We start from the raw sequence: 12118 nt of genomic DNA on the forward strand, positions 1-12118 counted from the left end.
CATCAGTAAAGCACAACTTAAAGTATGCTAGAAACATTAAGGGCATCTCCACCTTTCTTAACTACTGCATGAATGCCCTAGTTGATGAAACTATGGCTCTACTTACGGCCATCAAGCGAGCCGCACAATTGTATTAGAAAAACTCTATCTAGATCTTTAGTGATTGCTTAACTATAGTAAAAGTTTTGAATGATTTGGCGAAAAGGGCTAATTAGCTAACCACCCCATTTCTTCCGACGGAAAGACTATCTTAAAGACGAATCCTAATATCTATATTTGCTACACTAGCGGAGGCAATAACACAACTGCTCACCTCTTAGCAAAATTTGCCATTCCTAACCAAAATTGTAAAACTTGGTCTAGTTAGGAACTAGACACCCTTTGTAGCTAGTGAAGTTAATGGAACTAGTCTAGGGACTTTTTATAAAAAGACTTAACTTGGTCTCTATATGGCCTTTTGGCCCACTTAAAATAGCCCACATTGGGTTTAGACTGTCATTGACATAACACATGGGCTTGGGCTTTATTGTGTGTTGTAATATTAGGTATTAACCTCCTTTAACCCCATTTAGTTCATGTTTAAATAATTATTATTTGTTGATAATTAAATAAATAGGAGCTATCGTTACGTCGTATGACCTCGATTATAGTTGGTAAGACTTAACCGCTAGACTATGGTTATGGTTGATTTTATTTTTACTATCTATTTTTAAATGCTACATAGTAGTTACCTAAGTAGAAGGTTTGATTAACTCTTGCTCTAAAAATCTTGTTACAATAAGCGTGTTGGATAGATAATATTACATGGATAACTATAGAAATAGATACGTATAGACGACGACGAGGATGAGCAATTCGAGACTTGCAAGTAAGAAGGACTCGCTGCATGTTGTTAAGTGGCTTTGTCGTCTACAGGGAAAACACGCATACATTTGTGAATATAATCTTGAAAGGGGAGCTGACCGTCTGCAGAACTAGATGCATGAAGTTGCTACATTAGTAGTATACTTGGCAACCAAAATCGTTGACTGCAGCAAATTGATTACGTTTGGGGATGCAGAGAATCCTCTCTTTACTTTATAATAATATTCATTACTTCACCTCGTTCACCTCAGATGGAGTAGAAACCAACTCTAGTAGAATTGGTTGGTACCTTCTCATAATCAAGGAGATCATAGGTTTGACTCCAACTCTAAATAATATTATAAAGAAATTATTTAGTAGTTTAGTGGCTTAACTCGATTCGGTTGATGGCTTAGGTTAGAGGAACAGCTCAGCAGCGCAACGACTTAAAGTAGGTCTCAGTGACGTTTAGTTCGGAATAATTATTCGGCGACGTATATAACTTGAAGCTTAGACTATACAGCTAAAAATTCAGTGGGGTATAAGTGCTTCTATATCTAAAGAGAATTGATCTTTTGGCCCGTATCTAGTCTCGGGCTTATGAATGATAAAAAAATAATTTCATCTCCCTGTGAAACGATGGAAAAATAAATAAATAATAATAATTAAAAAGAATAGTAGAACCAAAATTAAATGTGGCACGGAGTTCAATGCATTCAACTGCCTTCTCATCTATTATATCAAGAAAGAAAGAAGAAAGAAGAAAGAAAGATTGCTCTTCCTTATCCCCTTATCATCTGACGCACAAAACTCCACAAAATCAATAAAGATCATCCTATCACTTGACTTCTTTCATACATATCCACACTTCATTCTCTCTCCATCTCTCTGTCTATATAACTGATCAACTCTTAAAAACCTCAATAGAGTTTGTAACGATTAAGTGCTTCTCCAATTGCTTACTACTGGATAGCTAGAGCTAGACAATAGACATGGCTTGTTATGATGTTCCTGAGGGAGTGGACATCAGGGGAAGGTATGATGCGGAGTTCGCCAAGATCCTCACCAGGGAGGCGCTTCTATTCGTCGCCGGATTGCAGCGGGAGTTCCGCGGGCAAATCCGGTATGCGATGGAGTGCCGCCGGGAGGCGAAGAGGAGGTACAATTCTGGTGCGCCGCCGGGGTTTGACCCGGCGACGAGGTTTGTTCGGGAAGGGGACTGGGTGTGCGCGCCGCTGCCGCCGGCGATCGCCGACCGCACCGTGGAGATCACCGGGCCCGTGGAGCGGAAGATGGTCATCAATGCTCTCAACTCCGGGGCCAAAGTCTTCATGGTAAGTTGCAAGTTGTGTGCTTCTCAAGGATCAAAATATTCAAAAGTCAACTATCAAAGAAAATTTATAAAAGGTCAAAAACTATAATAATGCCTAATAAATCGACCAATATTGATAAAATTTAACTCTAAACAGTTGAAAATTCAAGAGAGTCAACTACTAGCCCAAGCTTAGATCATTGAAGTCCTAAAATCGTGGTCCTCTTGGTTGTAGGCTGACTTTGAGGATGCATTGTCGCCGAGTTGGGAGAATCTAATGAAAGGGCAAGTCAACCTCCGAGATGCGGTTAATGGAACAATAAGTTTCCATGACCAGGCACGTAATAGGGTGTACAAACTCAATGACAAGATTGCCAAGCTCTTTGTCCGGCCCCGGGGCTGGCATTTGCCGGAGGCCCATATCCTCGTCGACGGCGAACCGGCTGCCGGCTGCCTCGTGGACTTTGGGCTCTACTTCTTCCACAACCAGGCTCAGTTCAGGTCCACCCAAGGTGGTGGATTTGGACCTTTCTTCTACCTTCCAAAGATGGAGCACTCAAGGTAAAAATATATTATCACTTTGCACCACATATTTTTGATATTTCCGTAGACGCCCTCAGTTATTTGGCCTTTTCTATTAATGAGAAGTTGAGTATGGAATGACTATTCGTCTTACATAATAATAAACTAATAAGACAAGGTTCAAAGTGAAAACTTCCCTACGCCGAGACTAATTTCAGGGAGGCGAAGATATGGAACTGCGTGTTCGAGAGGGCGGAGAAGATGGCGGGCGTGGAGAGGGGAAGCATTCGAGCGACGGTGTTGATCGAGACATTGCCGGCGGCGTTCGAGATGGAGGAGATCCTGTACGAGCTGAGGGAGCACTCGGCGGGGCTCAACTGCGGCCGGTGGGACTACATCTTTAGCTACGTGAAGACCTTCCAAGCCCACGCCGACCGCCTCCTCCCCGACCGGGTGGAGGTCGGCATGGCGCAGCACTTCATGCGCAGCTACTCCGACCTCCTCATCCGCACCTGCCACCGCCGCGGAGTCCACGCCATGGGCGGCATGGTATTTTTACATGTGTTCCATTTTTACAATTTACACCCTACATTTTGTTCCTTTATATTATTATTACATAATGCTCTATCACAGGGGGTAATATGCAAAAAGTCAAAGCACAAGCCACAAGGGTGACTCAGTCCGTAGTATAATATATTAAAATCGCCGCTAAAATCTTTCTTCCAAAATTACCGTTATAGTTAAAGCTAGTAAACATATATAAGTAACATATCTGGTACAAAATAAGATATTTGATAGTTTTGAAATCAATTTAGATATATTATACAAGGATGAGATAGTCTTTTTAAATATAAATTGTCTTTTAATTACGATCAGTTAGATTTAACTAACGTAATGGTATTTTTAAATTAACCCAATAATTTTAGTGATAATTATGATATTTTAAAAGTTTTTGGTGGCAATTATGTATGAAAATCCAATATAATTATATAGTGGGGCAATAAGTAAGTCAATAACACAGTTAATTAGTAGAATTACTCCCTGTGCTAATGATTTGAAGTTTACCCTCCTTAAGGATTTATCTGATGCCATCCAGAACCAAAACCATAAGAAGTAATCCTACTTCTCGGCTTGGTAATATTGCACCGTTCCATTGGCTTGGCAGGCTGCCCAGATTCCGATCCGGGACAACCCGGCGGCCAACGAAGCGGCGTTGGAGTTGGTACGCAAGGACAAGCTCCGGGAGGTCCTCGCTGGCCACGACGGAACTTGGGCGGCGCACCCGGGCCTCATCCCGGCCATCATGGAGGTGTTCAAGGCCCACATGGGCGACAGGCCCAACCAGATCCACACCGCAAGGCGTGACGACGCCGCCGCCATCACCGCTGAGGACCTCCTCCAGAGACCGCGAGGGTCGAGGACGATGGACGGACTCCGGCTCAACACTCGCGTCGGCATCCAGTACCTCGCCGCGTGGCTCACCGGCACCGGCTCGGTGCCGCTCTACAACCTCATGGAGGACGCGGCGACCGCGGAGATCAGCAGGGTGCAGAACTGGCAGTGGATCAAGTACGGCGCGGTACTCGATGGCGACGGCGTGAAAGCTACGGTTACGCCGGAGTTATTCGCGAGGGTGGTGGAAGAGGAGATGGCGAGGATCGAAAAGGAGGTCGGGCCGGAGAGGTTCCGGCGAGGGATGTACAAGGCGGCCGGAAAGATCTTTGCCAGGCAATGCATGGCTCCTGAGCTGGATGATTTCCTGACACTGGATGCTTATAACCACATTGTTGTGCACCACCCAAAGGCATCTTCCAGGCTCTGAGTAGAGACAAGACTTCCAAGTATTTCATAGTAGTTGGTGTTTACTGCATCCATGTATGTCTCTGTTAAAATAATGAGTTCTTACCTTTGCAGGCCTGATGCTGATCACGGTCATTCATAGCTGAGAGTTGAGAGGAAACTTTGATAGTATCAGGAGGAATATTTCATCATCATATGAATGTTGCACACAATAATAACAAGAGTACTCTTTTGCCTTAACTCTAATGACCTCAGAAAAGATGAGAAAGGAAATGGTCAACTATATGGATTGTGTTGATAAATAATTTGAAATAATCAACCATAACAGATCACTGGAAAAAAAATATATAAGAAGATAAAAAGTTTGACGGGCAAGAAATGTGGCAGCGAAATGAATTTACAGTCGATATATAACATCAAACATGTTCAATTGATGTTTTTACACCATAAGAACAGTTTATATGTACATGAGAATAAATCAAGAACTATGTAATCTCTCTAATGTACAAAGTGAACAGAAGCAGCTGTTGATGATCATCAAAGTGTTGCCCTTCCCGCCATAAAAATCATTCTGCAGATCAAGTGAACAGTAGCAGCCGTGATGAGCCCCAAGATGGCACCAGCTACAACCTGAGACATGTCAAAACACTTTGCAGATGTTGAATATGGTGGTGGTTCTCTGCTTCATTTTTACCCCCTTATGGATTTTAAGAACAGATTAAACATCATCCAAACATGAGAATGATATGGCCTATGATGGGAACAATTTCAATGTTGTAATGTAGGTCTCAGAAGACTGCCATAACTCATAAGTTAATAACAAGAATAGTTCCCCACCTAATTTGGGAGGAGTTTTAGCATTCTTTCTAACAGCTTTAGTCAATAATAGGGTTAAAGAAAGCACAGAAATACATATAAACATGTATCTTTGCTAATGATTTCTGCATGAAGTTCTTTAGAAGTTTGAGTTAAATTGGTAGAGTGGTTACAGATGAGCAGATCCAAGCTGAGAACTATCTACAGTGTTCAGAATTGGTCTGCTAGGGCAATGAGAAACTTGAACCTGAGCGCAACCTTTAAATTTTGCTGCCTCGTTCATTAAAGAATTTGAATTACGATTATGAGAGGAGTTTAAGCCTATCAATTTTTCTACAATTCATTTTCAGTTTGCTTATGAGTGAGCACTATATGGGCCTTGAGCTTGGCTTGTTTTGCAACCAATCAATCTCACACTAAGCTTTCAGCCAGGTGAGTCCAAGCTGTTGTGAACATTTTGCTTCATTTTCAACCTTATATTTCTTATGAAATGCATATGAAATATATCAACCTATAATATTCAGATTTCATCAGCAGATCAGTTCATTCACAACTTTGAGGCATGCAACCGAACCTGAAGAAGAGTGTGACCAAGAAGCTCACGCAATGGCCTTGTGTCAGATAGCGGATGCTCTTCTGGGAGTTCACATACGATTTGATTCAACACCTGGAAGAGAAGAAAGAAAGAGGAGAAAGTTAACAATTGAGCATTACAAACACTGGTGTTAAAAGTTTCTTACATGCTGTAGAAACTAACAAAACAAGCATTATTAGGCCAAAGGCAAGACATTGTCTAATAAAGCTAAAGACGGGAAGTGTCTACTTGCCAAATGGGTAACACAATTTGGTTAATTTATATTGATTCATTTTGAAAAGAACAAAATAGCAAGCATTTGATTTATACCAATTGACCTATGTAAATATCATAGATGAAGGTATTTTACTTCTTTCTCAAAGTGGAAGAGGAACTACCATGTTAAATTGACTTCAGCCTTCCAATTTAAGAGATATGACCCTACATCTTCGATAATAGGACTTAAACAAGGTAATATTGCCAAGTAAATCTTATGTTAAGTCCCTTTCAGGAGCAGAAGTCCAGAAATTTCAAGATATTTTATAGATCTTTCCAAAATGTAACATGTAGTTCACAGAAAACTCAATAGTCAACAAAGCAGGGAAAGTGTTTTGTCAAGTTGTAGTATCAATGAGTCAATTTCAGACCTTTCACAGTATCTGGACTGTGTTCATCAGCTCTTGATTTATATGTCCCTAAATTTTAGATTGTTCTATATTTTCTTATATAGGAACTTTTGACCCATTCTTGAATGTCTTTTACCAGTAGTAACCATTCATCGTAGTTTCTCACTCACGGGATGGCTAAATATTGGAGATGATAATATGACAATGACAGGTTATCATGCACTACAAACCCAATAAAATACTTATCTACTGTCTCCAACCTTACGAGTTCTCTAATTAAGGTGAATCCAGTTGAAATTTGTCCAGACACTAAGAAGATGGAAAATATATAGTCATCTTATTGATGTCTGTCAGGAATGAGGTACTATGAAGAATGACATTTTGAGAGGCTGAAGAGGGAGAGAGAGATCAATAACTCTTAAAGATTGATCTGTTACAGAACTGTCAGTACACTTATCTAAAAGTCAAAGCAAAGGATATCCAGCATCCAAGTACAAAATTCAAGCACTATGTGAGAAGAATAACATACTATGTGAAAATTATATCATAAAGTATTACCAATGGTCCAATAGGGCACTTTTGATGGTGATGATGTAATGACATACCTCTGCCTGCTTTCCAGCATGGAGCCGAATGCCAGAAGCATCATACATTACCTACAATAAAGGTTTCATGTGACACGTCAAAAAATTTGAAGACATCACAATATTAGCATTAATATACAAAGTACAAACACATTTTCACTCTTTCTAAAGTCAAAAATGGAAATGTTGAAGTGCTCGCAAACCATCATTAAAATATTATCAGATTTGCAAGATATCTGAAATATCCTAGAAATATGTCATAACTGATAACTAATCTTATACAATGCAAGCAATATTGCAAAAAAATAACATAGCCATGGTCAAAATTCTCGAGGATCAGGAAATACATAAACTACAACTCTTAAATGGCTCTCCACCCTAGAACCATATGGTTTAGAAGGATAAAATGTAAGTCTAAAGTTTTAAAGGATTCATAATTTATCATAAACAAAATAATGATAGCTCCTTTTTAAGTTTTTAAGTAACGAGTACATCGGACTATTACATCACTACTGAAGGACTCCTTTCTGATGATTCTTCATGGTAAATTTTAACTGAAAGATTGAAAATACAAACAATTCAGTCTGAGAAAAGTTCAATCATGTCACTTAATCAAATATATTATTTGATTGATGACTTGATTCAACATAAACATGCCAAAGGGGACAGATTTTGGATGCACAAGAGATATAATTTCTACAAATCTGCATAAGAAAAAACTTATTACCCGGAGATTGAAAGTGGACACAGATAAATAGAAAACAATTCAAGCATATCATCCCAAATGCATGGAACATAAGATTGTTTGGTTCCTTTTGCGATTGAGAGAATCCATGTTAATATGAAGAACAATTAGAAAGGAGCAAGATTTCTGATTAGTTCTATGCAAGAAATCAAGGTTTAGTTACTTTCTAAACCTTATGACATGAAAAGTATTGGTCTAGTACTATCATGTCCTACTGCACACAGCAGCACAACCACAGAGAATGGACAATTTTTTAACATGCTGTTAATTTAACATCAACCCTCCAAATATAGTTGTCAGTTTCCAGCAAAAGGACAAGTACGTATATAGTGAATTACTTAAAGAACTAAACAAGACCAGCAGGCAGGTATCCATCTTCCTGGTTGCAGCTTAGTGGAAGCTATTGGTATGAACTTTGAAGAATTTACAAGTCAGCACTATTGGTTTAATTAACTTTTCTCATACAAACCACCACATCATTATCTCTCTTATCAAATGAGCCTATCAGACATTAACTAATCCTACAATATTTTTTTTACTTACTATAAGTACATTAAAAATTTTAAATTAATGAAAATTTACATTACTAGTATAATGACATGGAAAGCCATCCTAGGTTCACAGATTGTTAACTCAGTGCTATATACTGGTGATAGCCTTTGGGGTACCATGCTGCCCCACTACTAACACAGGCTTGGGATAATAACATACATGATTTTAAATAACCAACATATGAACAAATAGAAGAGCCCTATATTTAATAAATGAAATTACTTCAATTTCCAGTAATGGCCATTGTCAACTCTTAGTAAAGAGAAATTCCATCCCTTACTGATCCTGACTGAATTATATTACCTTGATTAATAGAATGCTATTAAGAAGGGAGTTTCCAACCCCTTTCTTCCCTTCCTAACTACTGCATCCCAGCTATATCTTTTGGACTTCCTAAGCAGTTTCTATTAGCTGACAAATTATCCATCCAATTCTACGTTTATCTTTAATCAAAGAAAAAAGGTTCAAATGGAAGCCTTCACCCAATAATTGAGATTGAAAGTGTTATTTGTATACTGCATGGTTTTTATTGCATGCCCCACTGTCCATGGTTCTGCGAAGGTCTTCAAGCTTTGCCGTGAAAATATCAGTCTATAAACTTCTTATCTGGAAACTCAACTATTTCACTACAACTTACTTCACCTTCTCAAAGTTGGATATTTAAACTGTTTTTATATACCTTAACATGTAGAAAAGCCACATTGGTTGATTTTTCTCTCTTGAATTTTTGAGCCTTTCATTTGAAATTAAGGATTACTATCTCCCTAAATGAAATTCTTGCAAAGAGATGCAGTAGGACCCTTCATAGTCTCTCCAAATTAGTAACCAGGAAAGACAATGAGTGGCATCACGACCATGCTCAATGGGTAAGTAAATTCCATCTAGATATATTCTACTGTGTTACTACAGTATAAAAATATTGAATATTCTTTAATATAATATTACATTATGGTGCAGATTAAGTAAAGAAATCTAGCAAAAGCAAAAGTCAAGGAAGGGCAGGCTAAAGATTGTGCTCAAAAGGTAAGGAAATTTCATGTATACATACATCTGAATACAGAAATTGGCAATATAATGCAGAAGGAAAAGCTATTTAAAAGAAACTGATAGACAAATTCACTAAAAAGAAGGAAATTCATAAGATTGGGGGTTCAAAAACCAACTTTCCGTGAGATCTAAGAGAAAGGAGAATGGCTTACAATAGTTGCTAGTATTACTGAAGTAGCAAAGGTCGAGCCACCAAAGCCATCTTGTAATCCAGTAGCTACTGCAAGAGCTGTAACTGTGGCACAATGGGAGGATGGCATTCCACCAGAAGCTACAAACTGCCTAGCATCCCATTTTTTCTCCTTGTACCTGCAATTTTAAGCAAATAGAATCTTTGGAGAAATTGTAATAAAGAAAAAATTTCCCTTGCAAGGCAAATTGAAAGTGATCGCTAGGTTTATGAAACAAACAGTAGGAAATTGTATAAACAAAATAGTTAGCATGTTCAAATTCTACCTGGATACATAAGCTAGATAAAGTTTTATTCATGAGCCAAGAGAAAGGAAAACTGTGAAAAGCTGATTGCAAAATTAGAGAAAATCCAAGCAAGGGTACTTCATCAAACTATACTACTCAAAATAAGTTCATTTGTGGAAGACAGCAAGGTTAATATCCAGACCAAGCAGCATTCGTTATGTTTCTAGATGTAGTAAATGCATAAATATGTCCGAGAAAATGGAGAATCAAATTCGTAAACCATATTTGTAAATTCCAATTCCTAGAAAATAAAATAGACCTCCTAGTTTTGTTGATTCCGCTTTTTGAAGAATTGGATAAACTGCACTCTTAATTTCATCAAAACCGTCCTTTGGAATCATATACTAAACTTCAATTAGTTTTAATTGATTTAGGACTTAATACACATGACAAATTTGACAATCTGGGTTTACATTTCAGGAGAAATCACTTGTCTTTTTTAATGTACCTCCTCTGCTGCCCCCATCCTCTCTCTCCCTCCCTCCCTCCCTCCCTCCCTCTCCCTTTTGGTGATGATAGTGCTTTCTCCTCCTCGATTCTCTCTCAGATGTGTACATGATGAGGTCATAGTAGCAATGGAGAAGGATGGCAAGCCCATCAACAGACACGCCAAGTTTGGGTTAGGAAATTAAAGAACACAGGAATAAATTCATATCTCTTTCCAAATGACAAATGAATCGAAGTCATTTCAATTGTTTTTGAACCAAAGCAGTGAAATCCATTTCTAATTTTCAACTAAATATTCATGATCCGAAATTAATTGAATTCTATCTATATATGGTTGCAACGAGAGTATTTAGAAATAGCAAACCAGCAGAAGGAGAACAGAGAGAGCAAAGGAAGAGGATAAGAATAGGAAGAACAGAATTATTTAGAGTTTCATCAAACCAAAAGGTGATTCACACTTAGCGGAAGTACACATGCAGGAAAAGGAAAACCTATGCTTCGTCTGTTTCCTCATTCATACAACTGAACTACGTACTACAGTTGATGAGACCAAACAGAATTCCAAACATAACTCAAAAACACCAAATGAAAGAAAAGGAAAGTAGAACAGCTTATAGTAATGGGTGAAGAAATCTCCTCCTATCAATTATAATGGCTGAGATTAGACAATTTAAAAAAGCCATTTAATGAGTACTAAACAACCAGTAAGACACAATATAAATAAAATGGCAAATACAATAAAGAAGATTTCATGGGACACAAAAAAAGAAAAAACCACCTTTAGGACAGAAAATAAAGACAATCAATGGGCTTTCTCACAGTCTTCCCTTCCCCTATTTTCCCTTCTTTTCCCTTGCTCCTTTCTATTATAATCTATTAAAACCAATCAATATCTCACTAAGTTCTTCAATGGTTGCCTTCTTAGAAAATATTGTCAAGTTGTTGTCATTGTTAAAGTTGTTGTTGAAACTTTTATCTAGCTCTAAATCCTAGTATACACATTCTGCACATAATTGAGCTAAAAAACTCATTAACATTCTCAATGGTAACTATTTTGAAGCATAATATAGATCAGTGATTGAAAAAAAAAAATCTTTTTAAATCATTTCTAAAAATGCTAACATCCCTTTAGTCCTTATGCTTGCAAGGAATCAAACCCATATAAATAGTCGCCTACCAAAAATGAATTCCAAAAGCAAAACTTTCACTCCATCAACTACTTCAGGACAATTTCCTAACAGTAACACTTTACCACCTAACTTTCAAACCTAACTAATAAAAACCCAAATACCAATTTCCCAAACCGAATCAATCAAACGAACCGAACAAAGATCTCAACCACTAAAACCAGGAAGAAGGAAACCAAAGAAGGAATCAAAATGGAAGACACCGAGAAAAGGGATCGAGAGGGAGATACCAGGTCGTGAAGAACTTGGTCGACTGGGCGAGCGCGAAGGCGACGACGGCTGAGATGAGCGGATAGTTACGGAAGAGAGACGAATAACTCCACGCGCCATCCATCCCTCCTATTCTTATTCTCTCTTTACTCTTCTTCCGCTTATTCCGACCTTCCTCGCTTCTTATTCCAATCGTACGAGCGAGAGAGAGAGAGAGAGAGAGGCGGTGCTTCCTCTCCAGGCGGTCTGTGCGCCAGCTTGGGGAAGTTTTTGGTCATAAATTGCGTGATTGTTTATAGGTTGGCCAACGGTATGGCTCTTTGGTCACTTGTTTGGGTAGTTTTTAAGAGTGACGTAAGCTGAATATGCCACGCAT

The 12118-nt window shown here is 38.5% G+C and overlaps 2 protein-coding genes across 3 annotated transcripts; one reads left to right on the forward strand and one right to left on the reverse strand.

Annotated features, from left to right (window-relative positions):
* Positions 1-1761: 1761 nt before the first annotated feature.
* On the forward strand, positions 1762-4717 carry LOC140764076 (malate synthase, glyoxysomal). Of its 2 annotated transcripts, XM_073102543.1 has the most exons (5): positions 1762-2177; positions 2391-2716; positions 2896-3226; positions 3843-4518; positions 4592-4717. In XM_073102543.1, exons 1-4 carry the CDS (start codon positions 1836-1838, stop codon positions 4497-4499), a joined length of 1656 nt encoding a protein of 551 aa, XP_072958644.1. In that variant the 5' UTR covers positions 1762-1835; the 3' UTR covers positions 4500-4518; positions 4592-4717. The 2 variants fall into 2 exon arrangements, with proteins under 2 accessions (XP_072958644.1, XP_072958642.1); XM_073102541.1 differs by having other exon boundaries at positions 3843-4717.
* A 141-nt stretch (positions 4718-4858) lies between these two features.
* LOC140764098 (uncharacterized) lies at positions 4859-12004 on the reverse strand. The gene is made up of 5 exons (XM_073102544.1): positions 11763-12004; positions 9574-9730; positions 7099-7149; positions 5868-5960; positions 4859-5107 (listed from the first exon to the last, which is right to left on the reverse strand). The coding sequence occupies exons 1-5, from the start codon at positions 11864-11866 to the stop codon at positions 5015-5017; spliced, it is 498 nt and encodes a 165-aa protein (XP_072958645.1). The 5' UTR covers positions 11867-12004; the 3' UTR covers positions 4859-5014.
* Positions 12005-12118: the final 114 nt, after the last annotated feature.

This window comes from Typha angustifolia, chromosome 1 (assembly GCF_048772165.1).
Source record: "Typha angustifolia cultivar Huaian chromosome 1, ASM4877216v1, whole genome shotgun sequence".
Taxonomy (NCBI): Eukaryota; Viridiplantae; Streptophyta; class Magnoliopsida; order Poales; family Typhaceae; genus Typha; species Typha angustifolia.